Consider the following 15236-nt stretch of genomic DNA (forward strand, 5'->3'; position numbering starts at 1 on the left):
GGCAGCTGGGCTCCCAACTCTCGGGCATTTTTAAAGTCAGCATTTTTGCAGCAGCCTCTTTCTGTCACTGTCACCAAGCCCACAGTGGATCGATGACACCTTGGAAGGGAACTATGAAAAGAATGCATTCACAAGAGCAGCAAAGACAGAAAAACACTTAGGAACAAACTTGACCCAGGAGGTGAAAGCCTCACCCGGAACACAGCGCAGGCAATGCTGCGGGAGGGCCTGGAAGACCCCGGCAGCCGGGAGCGTGTCCGTGCTGCCAGGTCGGAAGGCATGGTGTCACTGAGATGTCGGGACCGCCCAGAGCGACCAGGAGCACCAGCACAGACTGGGGGCACCCCATCACATCTCTCCCAGATGCGGAGATGCACCTCCTGAGATTCAGGTGGGTCTCGGGGACCCTGAATCGCCCAAACAACCTGGAGGCAGAACAGGGCTAAGGACACAGACTTACTGGCATGCAGAGTCACCGCAAAGCCGCACGATGACAGTCTGGCTGAGGTCGACCTGTGGGCCCCGGAGTGGGACAGCAGGCGGGACAGACCTCGAACACAGCGTTGGCTTTCCCTGTGTGCCGGCGACCACTCCACGGGCGAAGGGCGGGCCTCCCGCTGGGCATCTGCCCGCAGAGGAACGAAGCTGGACTCGTGCCTGGCCCCATATACAAAGGTGAACGCAAAGCGGAACAATCGCAAAAGCTAAAACCACACAACTCTTCACAGGAAACAGAGAGGAGAGCATTGCGATTTGGATTTGGTGATGAATTCTTGGGTACGACACCAAAAGCAAAGGCAAAAATAGATCATCGGACTAGAGCAAAATCAGGAACTTTTCAGCATCAACAGAGTAAAAATGGGAGAATGGGAGAGAATGTTCACAAATCCTGTATTTAATCGTGGGTTAACATTCAGAATATCCATACCAAGAACTGCTATAGTTCAATAACAAAAAAGCATCAAAAGTGGGCAAAAGATTTCAGCAGACGTTTCTCCAAAGACGACATGTAAACGACTAATAACCGCGTGAACAGGTGCTGCCCATCCTAGCCATTAGGGAAACGCAAGTCAAAACCACAAGCGATGACCTCATGCCCATTGGGATGGCTCTCCCACTGAACAACCCCCCCCCCTGCTGGAAACAAGTGTCGCTGAGGATGTGGGACATCAGAACCCTGGTCCACCCGTTGCTGGCAGGGACATCAGGTGGTGCAGCCGCCGTGGCTGCAGTACTGCAGTTTCTCAATAAATTGAACACAGAATTCCTACTTGACCCAGCGGTTTCACTTTTGGGTCTAAAGAACCGGAATTCCCACGTTCACGACAGCTGAGGGTGGAAGTGGCCCAGTGTCCGTGCACAGGCGGGCGGGTCAACCAGACGTGGCCGCGCACACAGGGCAACAGCATTCAGCTCTAGGAAGGGAGGAAGTCCTGACTCCTGGGACAACGTGGACGGGCCTGGAGGAGGCCGTGCCGAGTGAAATCACACAGGAGGACGTGTATCTATCTATGGTCCCGCTCACACACGGTCCCTGCAGGAGGCACACCCACAGAGACAGGGCGTCCACGGTGGGGCTGGGGCTGGGGCTGGGGAGGGGTGGGAGTGGGGTCTCACGGGGACCGAGTGTCCGTGTGGGAAGATGGGCCGCCCTGGAGAGGACGGTGGTGGCAGTTGCACAGCAGTGTGACTGTCCCTAATGCCACTGAGCCATGCCCTGAGACGGGGTGGGGATGGTCACAGTTATATTGTGTTATGTATGTTTTATCACTATAAAAAATAAACAAATTTGAAAAGTAACACAGATGAATCTTACAAACACAATATTGCACAAAAAAGCTAGACACAAAAGAATATGCCCTATACAATACCATTTTTATAAATTTTAAACACAAATAAAATGAAAGTATGGTGGTCAGAATGTAAATGAAGTGGTGAAATGCACAGAAAAGCAAGAAGGTGCTTCTGGGAATTGAGGGTAAAGGTTATGTCTGGGGGGGTGACAGAGGTAAAGGTCATCTGGGCCCACCACTGATTCCAGACGAGCCTCAACCTGACCACCGCCCAGGTGCGGCCCAGCCCAGGGGTGGCCCCTGGCTTGGGCAGAGCTACTCTATGGCCTCCATAGTGACCGGCTACCCTGTGTTTTCAGTCCTGCCCTGGCACCCCTGAGCCCTACGGAGGCTGGAAGGTAATGAAGCAAATGGAACCAGTCGACGTATAATTCACAGCAAATGTCTGCAGTTGGCCGAGGTCACCTGGGCCCTGGGACAAGGAGGGAGATATCAGTTGGTGCGAGGCTGCTGGTCCCAGGCTAGAGGCCCTGGAAGCTGGCTGTGGGGGAGGGGGGCGCAGCCTTTGACCCTGAAAGTCAGCATAGCAGGAGCCCCTCAGTGAATTATGCTGCCGCCACCACCTGGGCCGTGGGTGGTGGTCATTGCTGGGAAGTCTCTGAGGAAGGGCCTTTCTCGGGGGAGAGCGCTCACCATGGGGTCCCCCCACGAGGAGGACACCATGGACAGACTCAGGCAACTGGGTGTCAGGGCTGCACCGTGCCTCTGCTGCAAAGGGGTCAGATGCCCACCCTCTTCTCAGGGGCCAGGACACAGGAGCGGCCAGCCACTGACGTTCCAGGACGCCAGGCCCAGTCCTGCTCATGAACAAACAAGAAGCAGGCCAGCTGAGGGCCAGCAGGAGGGGGGGTGCAGGGGTGGGGAGCTCAGCCAGCACCATGTCACTCCAACCCCTGCTTCCCTGGTCTCACGACTCTGTCTCCTTTTGTCCCATGAGGATGTCCATCACTGGATTCAGGGCCCACCCCAATCCAGCATGGCCCCATCTTCCTTAACTAGATCTGCAAAGACCCTCATACCGAATAAGGTCACACTCAGTGAATTCTGAGGGACACCTCTCACCCACACCACGGGGAAATGGTGAGCACGCCCATGGAGGCAGCAGGAAGGACCAGCGCCCACAGCTCAGAAACTGTGTGCGGGAGCCAGGGATCCAGCAAGGGACTCTTGCCGCCAGCAGCACGCAGCCCTCGCTCAGCCCTGCACCTGCTCTTGCTTCTGGAGCTGCAGGTGACCTGGGACCCAGCCTGTGCCAGGTATGTGGGGAGAGTGACCGCGAGGGGCCCCGGCCACCTCTGCCAGATGCTCGGGGAAGTGGGAGGGAGATGGATTTCCAGGGGGCGGAGACGCTGGGCATCAGGACCCCAAGAAGCGATGGTCCTGGAGGCACCAGCCATCTTACAAGAACAGGCCCCTAAAAATGCTTTTCCCATGGAAACACAGAACCCGAGGCCCCAGACTGCGTGCTCACTCCCCATGGGGGAGCGTCTTGAAATCCAGACCCCGTGTCCCTGGTCCCACCTCACTGACGACCCACTGCCCTGATTCCATGGCAAGCGCCCCACCCCCACCATCTCTAGTTTTCAGTGCCAGGTGTCCCCGGGCCACCTTGTCCAGGTGACTCCCACTGGCCGGTGCAGTGACAGCACAGGAACCACCCGGCAGAAGTTGAGGGGCAAGGGGCGTGACGCCCTCGCCTTCCTCTGACTTGAGACCAGCCAAGTTCAGGGTGCACCACAGAGCTGGGCCGTCGGCCCCGCCCCCAGTCCCAGTGCGCATGTGCAACTGGAAAGTGAGGCGCTTCCTGAACGCCAGCTGACAGCTGCCGCTGCAGAGGCTCACGGCTCTGCTGGATTTATTCCTGGTCACTCCGTCCTTTTCCACTGAATTGCACATAACATCCCCTGGAATTCATCCCTAATCACACATCGCTCACACATATATAGAAACAGTGTGTGTGTGTGTGCAGATCCCGTGAACTCAGCGATCTGAATGATGCGTCTGCAGGCGATTCTGGGTCTTCTCCATACACAAGCCTTCATCTGTGAACAGCTCAGGCTCGCGCTGCCCGGCAAATCTCTCTGCCTCTTGCCTCCCGCGCGTCCCTTCCTGGAAGGACCAGGGGCATCCTCAATGATAGAGGGTACAGCAGGCTCCTTGGTCTGGACCCTGGAAGGGAAGCTTCCAAGTCGGGTGGAGCACATACCCTCTGACTTCTGCAATGGTGTGAGTTTCCTTCGTGGACAGATGTTGAATTTTATCAGAGGCCTCGCCTGCAGCCACGGTAAAGACCGTGGGATTTTTCTCTCCCTGCTGATTGTGATAAAGCCTTTGATTGGCTCCCAGCGGCTGAGCCTTGCATTTCTGGGTTGAACCCACCTGGTTGTGATGTCTCCTCCTTCCCTCCACTGCTGGACTCCTGCCATCACGGTAGTCTGTCTTTCCTGTGACTGTCCTTCTCAGGCATGACCTCTGTGATGAGGACAGACAGTAGGCAAGGGTGCGAGTGACAGGAGAGACAGGGATGAGCCCCGAGGTCAGGGCGCAGGGAGAGCTCTCAGAGGCTGGCAGCGGGAGTGGAGGTGGAGACCCAGCGTGGGCGCCTGCTGGGGATCTCACGGGCAGGGGGACGGCTCACTGCCATGTCCCAGGTCAGAGCCCGAGGACACACCACCCAGCCTGTGGGTCCCTGTGCAGCATGAGGAACTTGGCACCCAGCCATGTTCCTGTCACCAGCAGGGCAGAGGGGGCACCCGTGGCTCACTGCCACTGTCTCCCCTGCCCCCTTCTGCTGCCTGCCGAGCTCCTGAATGCCATGGCCAGACCACGCAGACACACAAGCAGGTGTTGGGCACATTGGCAGGGGACTCCACTCCTGGAAGGCAGCCTGAGCAGCCCGGCCCATCACTGTGGGAGACGACGGGCTGCCGGAGCAGGGTGCTGTGGACAAGGGGCAAAGTGGCCATTGTTGGCCAAACCTCAGCAAATAGAGGATGGTTGTCCATCCCAGGGTACCTATGACAGCCCACTGTGTGGCCAGGAACCCGCTCCTGCAAGGGACAAGGAAGGGCCACCACCACAGGCTCTGGACACTTGTCTGAGGTGCCATCAGTCACCCCTCAGCTGCTTGTGCCTCACCACAAACCTGCTGTGTTGTGGCCCCCACCCTTGCCCATCGGTCCCCAGGCCACCAACGTCAGTGACACTTTGGTAGTCAGCCCAGGTGTTAGGGGTGGGAGGAGGAGGTGGCTGGGGCACGGGCAGCAGGGACAGGACGGTGCCCCAACCATAGCTGCGCCCTCGCCTGCTCCAGCTCACTGACCTCTGCTCTGCGGATCCAGGGCCACAGGCTCCCAATTTCACTGGCCTCCAGTGATACAAACATCCTGGGGGGTGAGGGGTACACGGGGCTGTCAATACACGTCACCCAGGGGCACCCTCAGAGCCTGTCACTCTACCTCCACAGAAAGTATGTCTGGCACACAGGCCTGTCCCCTTCCCACCTCCCAGCCTCCTTCCCGGGCGTGAGGGCAAGGGGGGGGGATGTTTCCTGAACCCCCCTGAAGTCAGATGCTGTCTGGTGACACTGCTGGCCAGGTCCCCTGGGGTGGCCCTGCCTGGGGGGTGGGACACTGCGGGTCTGGACTACCCTACCTCAGAGTCCCCCTGCCCCACTGGGGGCCCCTGGAGAGAAAAAGTGGGAGGTATTCACAGCAGGCCCTAGAGGGTGCCCCAGCCCCACACCCCCGGGGGACACTGGCTTCTGGACGAGGCGTGCACCCAGCACTGACCCCTCCAGGGGAGGGCCAGGCTTTGGCTGAGGCCTCTGCCCTCCCCGGGTACCAGGTATGACCCTGAAGAAAACCCGTGGAACAAGGCGGCCCCATTATGCAGGCCAAGGGCAGGCCTGGGCATGGCTACCCTGGGGTCACCTTTATGCCAGGGTGTCTCACTGTGCTCAGGTGCCAGCTGGGCACCTGCTGGGGGCTAGCCTGTAATGGATGAGAACCCAGCTCCATGGGCAGGTGGGCCGGTCTCTTCTCAGGGGTCCCTGCAGGGGGGGTGCTGGCACATGGTGGGGCGCAGTGGGGCCTGGCTGAACAGGTGAGGGTCTGGGGTCTCCTCTCCCTAGGCACCTGGGCTGGGAGATGAGTTGGTGGGCATGTCCCTGGTGGGAGGGGAAGGACCCTACTACTGCCCCCTACCCCTCCCACCCGGCACTGGTCCAGCATCTCAGCTTCAGGACGAGTCTCTGTGGACAGGGTGGCCAAGGATGCTGAGCAGCTCCAAACGCCTCCACCAGCACAAAGTGACTCACGGTGGCCATGAGGTGCACGGAGCAAGGTGGGCGGTGGGGAGGGCATGTGAACGTGGGGGGCTAGCTGTCACCAAGGCCCAGCCAAAGGCACTGTCCTACCAGGATGTCCTAGCTGAGGGGCAGGTGAACCCGGAGAGGGTGTGGCCTGACAGTATCTGGGGTCCCCCTGTGTCCCTGTGTCCTGCTTCTAGGCAGCCAGGCCTCCCTGGTGGGGCAGGGGTCAGGGGTCAGGGAAACTGGTCACCCAAAAGCTGGGGGGGGTGCTGAAGCCCCCGCTCCAACAGGACTCCCAAAATAGGCCAGCAGCCCCCAGCATCCGGCTTTCCAAACCCACCCCGAGCACTGAACTCACATGTGTAGCCAAGAGCTGTAATTTGCTTCACAAAGGGCCCCGGGAGAGGAGGGGGCGGGAAGAAAGCTGTTCCCAGCGCCCCCACAGCTCCTTTCAGCTCCAGCCCAGTGCAGCCGAGCCCCCAGCAGCCCTTTCTCCCTGGGCTCACCTGGAGGCTCCAGCTTCAGAGCGGTGGCAGGGCCACCGCTCCTGTCCCCTCCACTGGCACCGCCCCCGGCAGGATGCTCTGCCCCACACCTAGGTGGGCCCTGCAGTTCAAGGGAGCAGAGGGTGCTACTCGGCATCCTTCTAATACTGCCTCGGTGCCCCCCTGGTGGGCAGAGGCAGCACAGATGTCAGGACAATCCCGGGGGTGGGATTTTCCTCACCGCCCATGGGGTGGGGGGTGTCCCATCTCTGTTCCTTTGGGGCCTCAGTCAGGGTTCTGAGTAAGCTGAAGTCCCAGCTTCCTGACCTTCTTCAAGGGGTACTGGGGAGAGGTCAGTATGCAGGGGCATGGGCAGACCCCCAGGGCCACCTGGCCAGAGACCCAAGGGCTTTGGCATCAGGGCCCTGCACCCCACCCCACATGGGCGTGGCCCCGACAGCTCCCTAATGTCCCAGGTCCCCTCCCAGCTCACGGGACCCAAACTCAGCACTGGGCCAGGGGTGGCCTCTGCCCACTGTAGCACTGGCCAGTGGGGTCACCCACGCTATGCACTCAGCTGCCTCCCACCCAGGTCCCAGTGCCAGGCCCGAGTCAGGGGGCCTGCGGTGTCCCAACCACTGGGGAGGCACCAGCTGATATGTGGCACATGTGTGTCTGAGCCCACAGGAGTGCATGTTAGGCACACACATGTTCGTGCACACACACAGTCTTTCAGGCCACACCCTTCAGATGAGGCTGTAGGAGTGAACAGCAAGGGCGGCCTGACCAGAGCCAGGCCCAGCCCCTCAGGCTGTGGGGTCCGGACGTCTCTGGACACCATCAGCCAGGCCCTCGGAGGCCCTTCCAGAGTCAGGGCTGCTCCTCTTGAGCCACGGCTCTGCCCGAGGGTCTTCAGGAAGCCCACGGGGGAGTGGGGTCCTGCAGGTGGTGGTCTAGCTGTGACAGCCATCCCAGGCACCCACCGGGACCCCTCCCCAGGTCCCTGCAGCTGCCCTAGGGCAAGGTTGGTGACGACGGCCTCTAGGGCAATGCCTCCTCCCACACTAGTTGTTGCTCACGTTTGCCTGACTCACAGAAGGAACACGTGGAATTTTCCACTCTGAAAGCGGAGGGCATGTGGGCAGGGGGTGGGCTGCTCGGGCAAGGGGCTCTGAGGTCATCCTCTGGCCGGAAGTCCTGACCAGCCTGGGGGCCCCAGGAAGCCCGGACCTAGTGTCTGCCCATGTGAGAAGAGCAGGTGAGCCCCTGGCTGGCCTGTGCTGGAGACCAGAGACCACCCTTGTGCCCAGAAGGCGGCAGGACACGAGGCAGAGTGGGTCTGGCCAGACACAGGCCTGGGCCTCCCTCACAGTAACCCACCCCCACCCCGATCCTCGGGTCAGATGCAGCTGGGACTGAAGCCGTGCCCATGGGGAAGTGGGGGTTCAAAACTGAAGCAAGGTGGTCTCTTCCCTGCGTGCCCCAGTACCCCTTGGGGTGGGAAGGCTCTTTCCTTGGGCCACCCAGCCTGGAGAGAGGGAACCAGGGCCACCCTGATAGACCCTCTGGGACCCCAGACCAGCCTCATGGGCAGGAGGAAGGGGTCCCGGGCCCACCTCTCTAGGGAGCAGGCGGGGACACAGAACACTCGGTTGTGGGGCCCCCCACCCGGAGCCGGGCTATTCCGGGAGCCACGAGGCCAGGTCGGCGGAGGAACAAAAGCCCTGCGCTCCGAGCGGAAGCAAAGCCGCCTGCACAGTGAATCGTGTTAATTACACCAGAGAAGTTTGCTTCCTCTGGGAACGCTGTTCTTCCCTTTAATGCTCAGCCTCGCTGCACCACAGCGCAGGTGCAGCTTGGGCCCACAGTAAAACGCGCCCCCCCACACACTTTATACTCCTGAGGCTCAACCCTGGTTGCCTAGTAGGCCAAGAAGTCGGGGAAGATGCTGTCCCCCTCATCCCGAAGGGCCAGGCTGGCACAGCCCGCATCCCAGCCCCACGTCTCCAAGGTGCCGTCAGGGAGCTCCTGGGAGCTGAGCTCAGGGTCCGCCAGGAAGCCCGGCTCCATCCTGTCCAGTGGGCTGCTCCTGGCTGAGGCCTGAGCGAGGCCACTGCTGCCTCTGCCCTCCAGGGACTCTGGAAGTAGATGTGAGACATGAGCACAGCAGGCAGGTCCCTGGGGGCCGGAAGGTGGGTCAGTGTGCAGCAGACACCCATCCCTGCGCATCTGCGCCCCCTGCACTCAGAAGCCCATTGCTCATCGGTGACATGGGGCCCCAAGGTGCCAGGACTGGGGTGGGGCTCACACCTGCCCGCCCTGCTCAAGACCCAGGAGGCCCTGTCGGGCCAGAACAGGAGGCGCCCCCTGACACGGAGCCTTACAGACGCTAGGCCCATCATATGCTCAGGTGTCCTCGTGGGGACGCAGCCCAGACAGAGGCACTGAGAGCCAGCCCCCATGCCATACTCACACTCACACTCGCAGACGCTCCCTCCCAGTGACACACCAGCGAGGAGAAATGAGAGCTCGGAGACAGACACTGGGACCTGGGTGTCACACAGCAAGGGGGACCCAGGCACATCTTTCTGCAACCCCTGCCCCAACGCCTGCCCCGGTGAAGGGAGAAGGGGGCCCAGCCCAGCGTCCCCTACTCACCCAGCCACCAGTCAGGACTGGCAGTCGGCGGGAAAGACAGCCCATCCTCCACGTCACACCCTGGCACGTACCTGGACAGGCAAAGAGACTGGCCGTGGTGATCCCATGGCCTGGGTCCTCAAGAAAAAGGTGTGGCCCTAAGGGCGGCTTCAGGCTCAGACAGATCCACAGCTCCCCGCTCTGGCCTGAGTCCGGAGTGCACCTGGCTGTGGGTTTCCGCCCTGCCCCCCCAGCTCCCTCCCTGGGCCCAGCGGTGCACCAAGCCCCAGCCCCTCCACTATTAGTCAACGCAGGACCATTAGAAAGACGGAGTGTTTTCAAAAACACTCCTTAAGAAGAGCAGAGTCAGGCTGGCCTGGGCCTCAGCAGTCGGTGCACACATGCAGTGAGGGAGGGGCAGGACCTTCCTAGGAGGGCAGGGTGGATGATGCCCACAGGCGCACGCGCCGGCGGGGGACCCACCTGGTGCCCGGCGGCACAGCCTGGTCAGTGCCCTCAGCCAGGGGCCCGGCCTGGCCCAGGCAGCTCTGCGCCTCTTCGCTCACCAGCGTGGAGGCTGGCTGCTGAGAGCAGGGAGGCCAGGCCGGGGCTGCCCTCAGGACCTTGGAGGGGTTCGGGCCTGGGGTCCACTGCGCCAGGCCAGACAGCCCTATGGGAGAAGTGAGGTGGGGGTCAGCCTCCCAGCCCGGGCAGTGGCCCTCCCCTGAAGACCCAGCTCCTCCCCATGGAGCCCCGATGGGACATGGGACATGGGACATGGGACATGGACAGGATGCGCAGAGGCGGACGATGACTAGGAGACAGTGAATGCATAAGAGTGAGGTATCTAACACCTGGGGCCAGGGCGGCTTCCTGGAGGTGGTGCCCCCTTGACCTCTGGTCAACCCAGGGGCTCAGACCTGGAGAGCCTCATGCTGCGGCACCGCCCTTCTCCACATGCCTATAACCCCTGACCTGGGGCACCACCCTCAGCCCAGCTCCCTGCTGAGTGACCTCAGCACCTTCACGCCCTGCGAGCGGGTCCTCAAGGTCCCTGGTGGCCCAGTCTGCTGACAGCCCCATCCAGGGGGAATCCGGCCCCTCCTTGGTGGGCACACGGGGGAGTGGGAAGGCAGTCTTGCCTCTTGTGGCTCTCGGGGACAATGCCACAGGCAAACACGTGCAGGCGGCTTAAATGCCATCACCAGCAGCCATAGTCCAGAGAGAGACAAATAGCTGGGCAGGGGTCTAGCATGAGAGGCGCCCTGTGGGCTTGGCTGGGGGTGGTGTCAGGGAGCCAAGGCCCCCACGTAGAGGAGGGGACAGCCTTGGGTCCATGACTCACACCCTGGCCTCAGTGCCACCAAGAAACAGGCAGAGAGAGCTGCTGCAGCATTGGGGCCGCTCCCAGGGAGTTGGACACAGCAGCGGCCATAGGGGCGAGGAGGGCGGAGCAAGTCCCTCTAGGGTCCCGCACTTCCTGGGGGCCTGGAGACCACACTGGTACCCAGTCACGCTCACCAGGGGGCGCCACTGGCCTGTTCCGCACCTCAGCCCCCACCGTGGGGGCCTTGCCCTGGTCTACACCTGTGGTCACACAGCTGGGAGGGTCCCGCTGCCTGGGTGGGGCAGAGACAAAAGGGGCCTTGAGGGGCTTGCATCTGCAGCCCCCACACACCCCGCCCACAGGGGACACGGACATGGTCACGGGTGCTCCTTTCCCAGGGCCCGGTGTGCCTGTGGGGCTCTGACGCGTCAGGGCCAGCTGCAGAACGTCCTCCTGCCACTTGGGCCACCACACCTCCTCGGAGGGAGTGACAGCCTGAAATCAGAACACACACAGCATTCAGGCCCAGTCTCCAGGGAGCCCACGGGAAAAGTGGGCAGTGATGCGTGGTGGGCCGCCCTGCCCAGGGACCCTGCTCATGGCAACAGACTTTGACCCCATGCTGGCACCGTGGGTGGGGGACTTGAGGGCTGGAGGTGGAGGCCACAGTGCCACCAACGCAGGAGGCGCATCGGCCGCAGAGCCTGCGCCAACACAGATCCGCGCAGGCACACACTCACAGCCTGCTGCTCCCCACCGGGCACCGCGGGGCCTGCAAACTGCAGGAACTGCACCGACATCTCCAGGACTGAGGCCATGTCCTCCCGCCGGCCCTCGAACTGCGGCAGAAGGGCCCGAAGGCGCTCGCAGCTCGCCGAGATCCGCTTCCTGCTTCCAGACAAGTGACAAACGCCCATGAGCCTGCCCACCCTGGCCAGGAGAAAGGACTGCAGCCACCAGAACCCCCTTGGGGCAGCTCTGAGGGCTACTCTGGTAGAAGGGTCAAGGGTCAAAGGCCAAGGCCACGGTCGGCTCTCTGAGCAGCATGAGTCCTGCAGAGACCGAAGTCCCGGCACAGCCCCCTGCCACAGCCAGCCCAGGCCTGGACCATCACTGCCCTAGGGTGTGGGGAGGGCGTGGGTGCCCGCAGAGTCCGGGGTCTAGAAGACCTAAACGCACACCCTCAAGAAGCCCAGGGCTTCAGGTCAAAGAGGGAGCTGCAGCAGTGGCTCCTGACCCGCATGGGTTTTCTCTTCTACCTTGGGGACAGGTCAACTGTCCCCTTAGTGAACAGATACCACAAGGCTATCCAAGTTGCCTGAAGGTGGGCTGCACCCACAAATCTGACCTCCCCTACCACCCACTCCCACCCCACTCTTTCAGAAACCTGTCCACCCATTGTACCACCGGCACCCACCTGCGCTCCCTCTCGCTGAGCACGTTCCGAGGGAGGCAGGAGGCGGGACCCTCCACCACTGCAGGGGTCTTGACTGGGGCAGATCCCCCAGCGGAGTCCTTGCAGTGCTGCTGGGCGCCAGTCGGGGACGAGCTGCCGCTAAGAAGAGTCAACAACACCATGCTCCATGGGCCCCCAGAACCACCGGAGCCCAGATGCGGTCAAGGGTATCGTGGGGGGCGGGGGCAGCTGAGGATGGGTGCAGGGCACGGCTTGGGTGGCCCAGGAACATGGTCTGGGCCCCTCCTCCCTCCCCCACCCTTTCCGCCTTTCCCACCCGGTTTGGAGTCGCGGGGGAGCTCTGCCCCCGGTGAGCCTTGCTGGGTGGGTGACTGGGACTCGATCCATTACAATTGGGCGGAAGTGCGTTGAGGGGGAGGGGCGGGGCGGGAAACGAGAGCACCCCTGGGCAGAGGCCTTTCACCTCACCTCCTCTGGCGCCCCCAATCCCCAATTCCTCACCTGCACCCCCTGGAGATGGGGACTTGGGGAACCCCAGCACTGGGCTGGGGACCTTGTGACGCCATGAGCACACAGCTGCGGAGGCAGCAACTAAGCCTGAGACCGCCGCGCGCACGCCCCACGCCTGCGCGTCCTGCCAGCCCCACCCACTCACGTGCACGCTGCCCGCCCCCACGTGCTTCCCAGGCAGCCCGCACCTGGCCCGCTGCCCTCGCGCGGCCCCTGCACACAGCCCTCTACCCCTGGCCAGAGCAACCCGCGGGAAGCCAAGTGTTTCCCATGCCCAAGTTGCGGGAGAAGGGCACCTGGGTGCCTGCACTCCTATCCCCCAGCGCTGCCCCTGGCAGGGGGCCCAGCCGGGGTGGTCCTCTTGCCCCACTTCCCGGGGGTCAGCCCAGCTCCCACGTGGGTGTGGTTTCCACTCCCGGCCCATGGGTGCCTCTGGTGACAGCCTCGAGCTGGGCGCTGGTTATTTGGAAGCATAAGTTCCGCCCTCAAAGAGTTCCCAGCCCATGGAGGGAGGGGGCAGGAAGGGGGCATCCTCGGGGTGAAATGGTAACTTCCAGGACACAGCTGGGCAGCATGCCAAGCTGGAGTCCACCGGGAGCCCCAGCCGGCCCCGCGCTGGCACGTGGGCCTGGTGTCCAGGGGCCCAGAGGTGGGCAGGTGGGAGGGCTTCAGGGAAAAGAATTGTTCTTACCTAACGGGAGGGGGAGACGAAGGCTTCCAGTATCTTGTAGGGCAGGTGGAAGTGGGGACCAAATAGAGGGGACGTGGAAGGGAGGGGGAGGCTGGTCTGGTAACTGTTTGGCCAAGCTCTATGGGACACAAGGGCCAGTTCGGGACGGGGTGGCGGACGCCTACCGGTCGGACTCTGCCTCCCTCACACCGGCCCGGCCCGACGCCGGCGCGATTCCCGGAGCGACCGGCAGGGGGCGCGCCCCGCCAGGCGCCGCAACCCCGACCCCGGAACTCGCGCTCCCCCACCCCTTAATCCGAGAGAGAAAAGTGTTCTCTTTCAGGGCCAAGCGAGCAAAGAAGTCGCCTGTCGCTCCCGACTCACTTCTCCCTCGGCTCCGGGTCCGAGCCGCCGCCGGCCCGCATGCCACTCCCGGACAGCGCGCGCAGCCCAGGGGGTGTCCACAGTGGGGCGCGGGCGGGGGCGCGCGGCGGGGGCCACACCAACGGGACCTTCGTGTTCGATGACGGCCGATGCGCCCCCAGGTACAGTCGGCTGCGCCCTTCCCCTCGCGGAGGGTCCCCGGTCCGGGTTAGCGCCACTCCCAGAGCCCTCCCACCCCCAGGACCCCTCATCCCCAAGATCCCCACTTCCAGGGCCAGGACCCGCGAGCGCCCTCCCTGACGACCCTGGGGAACGGGCATCCCTCACAACCAGCCCGGGCGAGGCGGCGGGCACTTACATCAGTGACTAGCAGGTGCCCCGGCGGCGTGCGTCCGTCTGTCCGTCTGCGTCCTTAACGCGAAGGTGGCCAGAGCGCGGCCATGTTTGCATGCGGGGCTGAGCGTCTCCGTGGTGCGGGCAGGTGTGGCCCCGCGCGCGGGAGCGGTGCTGCGCCCGCGGGCCTCCCCGCCCCTTCCACAGAGCCTGGGAGGGCCATCTGGGGTGCTGCCGCGTGGGGATGACAGGGCTGTGCGCAGGGGGCAAGGGGGCCCCACATAGAAGTGGGTTTTCAAGGGCCTGTCTTCCCAGGAGGAGCCCCAATTGGGGTGTAGGCGTGCTCTCAGGGAGAGAAGGGCAGGGGCCCTGGTCTCCAGCGCTGACCTTCATCTGCTGACTTCCCTTTCCCGGGGCTCCATTTGCTCGTCAGTCGTGTGAGGAGCAGGGCAACTGGCAAGGGCTTCAGGTGGCCTGGGAGATGGGGAGCTTGGCCCTCCCTCTCTGTGCAGTGTTTTGGGATGTCACAGGGAGCCTGCCCATCCAGGCTGCAGGCCCAGAGAGCACAGCACTCTGGAGGGTCCTGGAAGAGGGGTGACAGTCCTGCCTCCCTCCCTCTCCCACCAGCCCCAGAGGACGGACTCACGAGTCTGCCCCTCATCTTGTGCCAGGACCCAGACTCCAGGTGACCCACCGCCTGCAACTGCCTGTGTGACAATCCCCAGCCGGGCAGAGCCCTGTCCTCTTGGTCATGCACCATCAGGCTCTTCTGAGGCTGGAGGGGTACACAAGGGGACCCAAAAGGCGGGCAGCCTGAGCCTGAGGACCGGTGCTGCCACCAACCACTCTACTGTAGGACTCAGCCTCCCGTATGGAAAGTGAGGGGTGGGGCGGCTGGTCTCAGCGTCATCTCTGGTGGAGACCAGGCTAGGCAGGGGAGTTTCCAGCCATGTGTCAAGGGTCAGGGTGGCCCCTCTGCAGGACGGCACTGGCCTGGACCCCATGGGGGCACCAGGGGTATAGCTGGGGGGAGGAGCGTGTGCCCGAGAACTGGCTGTCCCTGTGGTGTCCTTGGGAAGGAGAGCTGAGGACTCCTGTGAGGTGAGTGTGGCCTGGACCTCCCCTGGGCCACTCTGAGGGGCCAGCCAGGTCACCTCAGTCAGGCACGGTGTGGTCCCAGGAGCGCTCTTGCGAATTCTGTCGTCTTTGGACTCTGGCTGCCCTTCTGCCTGTCTCCCTCCTCCGCCAGGTGTCGCCTTTCCTGGTAACCCATCTCCCAGTTCACCTGCCCGGCTTGGCCGCCTGGCC

General features: G+C 62.8%; 1 protein-coding gene across 1 annotated transcript; it reads right to left on the reverse strand.

Moving 5' to 3' along the window:
- Positions 1 to 8552: 8552 nt before the first annotated feature.
- On the reverse strand, positions 8553 to 12216 carry SOHLH1 (spermatogenesis and oogenesis specific basic helix-loop-helix 1). The gene is made up of 7 exons (XM_037036744.1): positions 12032 to 12216; positions 11355 to 11502; positions 10988 to 11109; positions 10809 to 10906; positions 9771 to 9957; positions 9309 to 9379; positions 8553 to 8788 (listed from the first exon to the last, which is right to left on the reverse strand). Exons 1-7 carry the CDS (start codon positions 12190 to 12192, stop codon positions 8571 to 8573), a joined length of 1005 nt encoding a protein of 334 aa, XP_036892639.1. The 5' UTR covers positions 12193 to 12216; the 3' UTR covers positions 8553 to 8570.
- Between the last annotated feature and the right edge of the window lie 3020 nt (positions 12217 to 15236).

This window comes from Sturnira hondurensis, unplaced genomic scaffold (assembly GCF_014824575.4).
Source record: "Sturnira hondurensis isolate 20B ecotype Veracruz unplaced genomic scaffold, ASM1482457v3 Scaffold0022908, whole genome shotgun sequence".
Classification (NCBI taxonomy): domain Eukaryota; kingdom Metazoa; phylum Chordata; class Mammalia; order Chiroptera; family Phyllostomidae; genus Sturnira; species Sturnira hondurensis.

Coding starts and splice junctions, on each gene's coding strand:
- SOHLH1 (XM_037036744.1), bottom strand. CDS start 12,192: ATGGTGTTGTTGACTCTTCTTAGCGGCAGCTCGTCCCCGACTGGCGCC. Junction 11,110..11,354: donor CCGGTGGGGAGCAGCAGGCT/GTGAGTGTGTGC, acceptor TTCTGATTTCAG/GCTGTCACTCCCTCCGAGGA. Junction 8,789..9,308: donor CAGTCCTGACTGGTGGCTGG/GTGAGTAGGGGA, acceptor ATCTACTTCCAG/AGTCCCTGGAGGGCAGAGGC.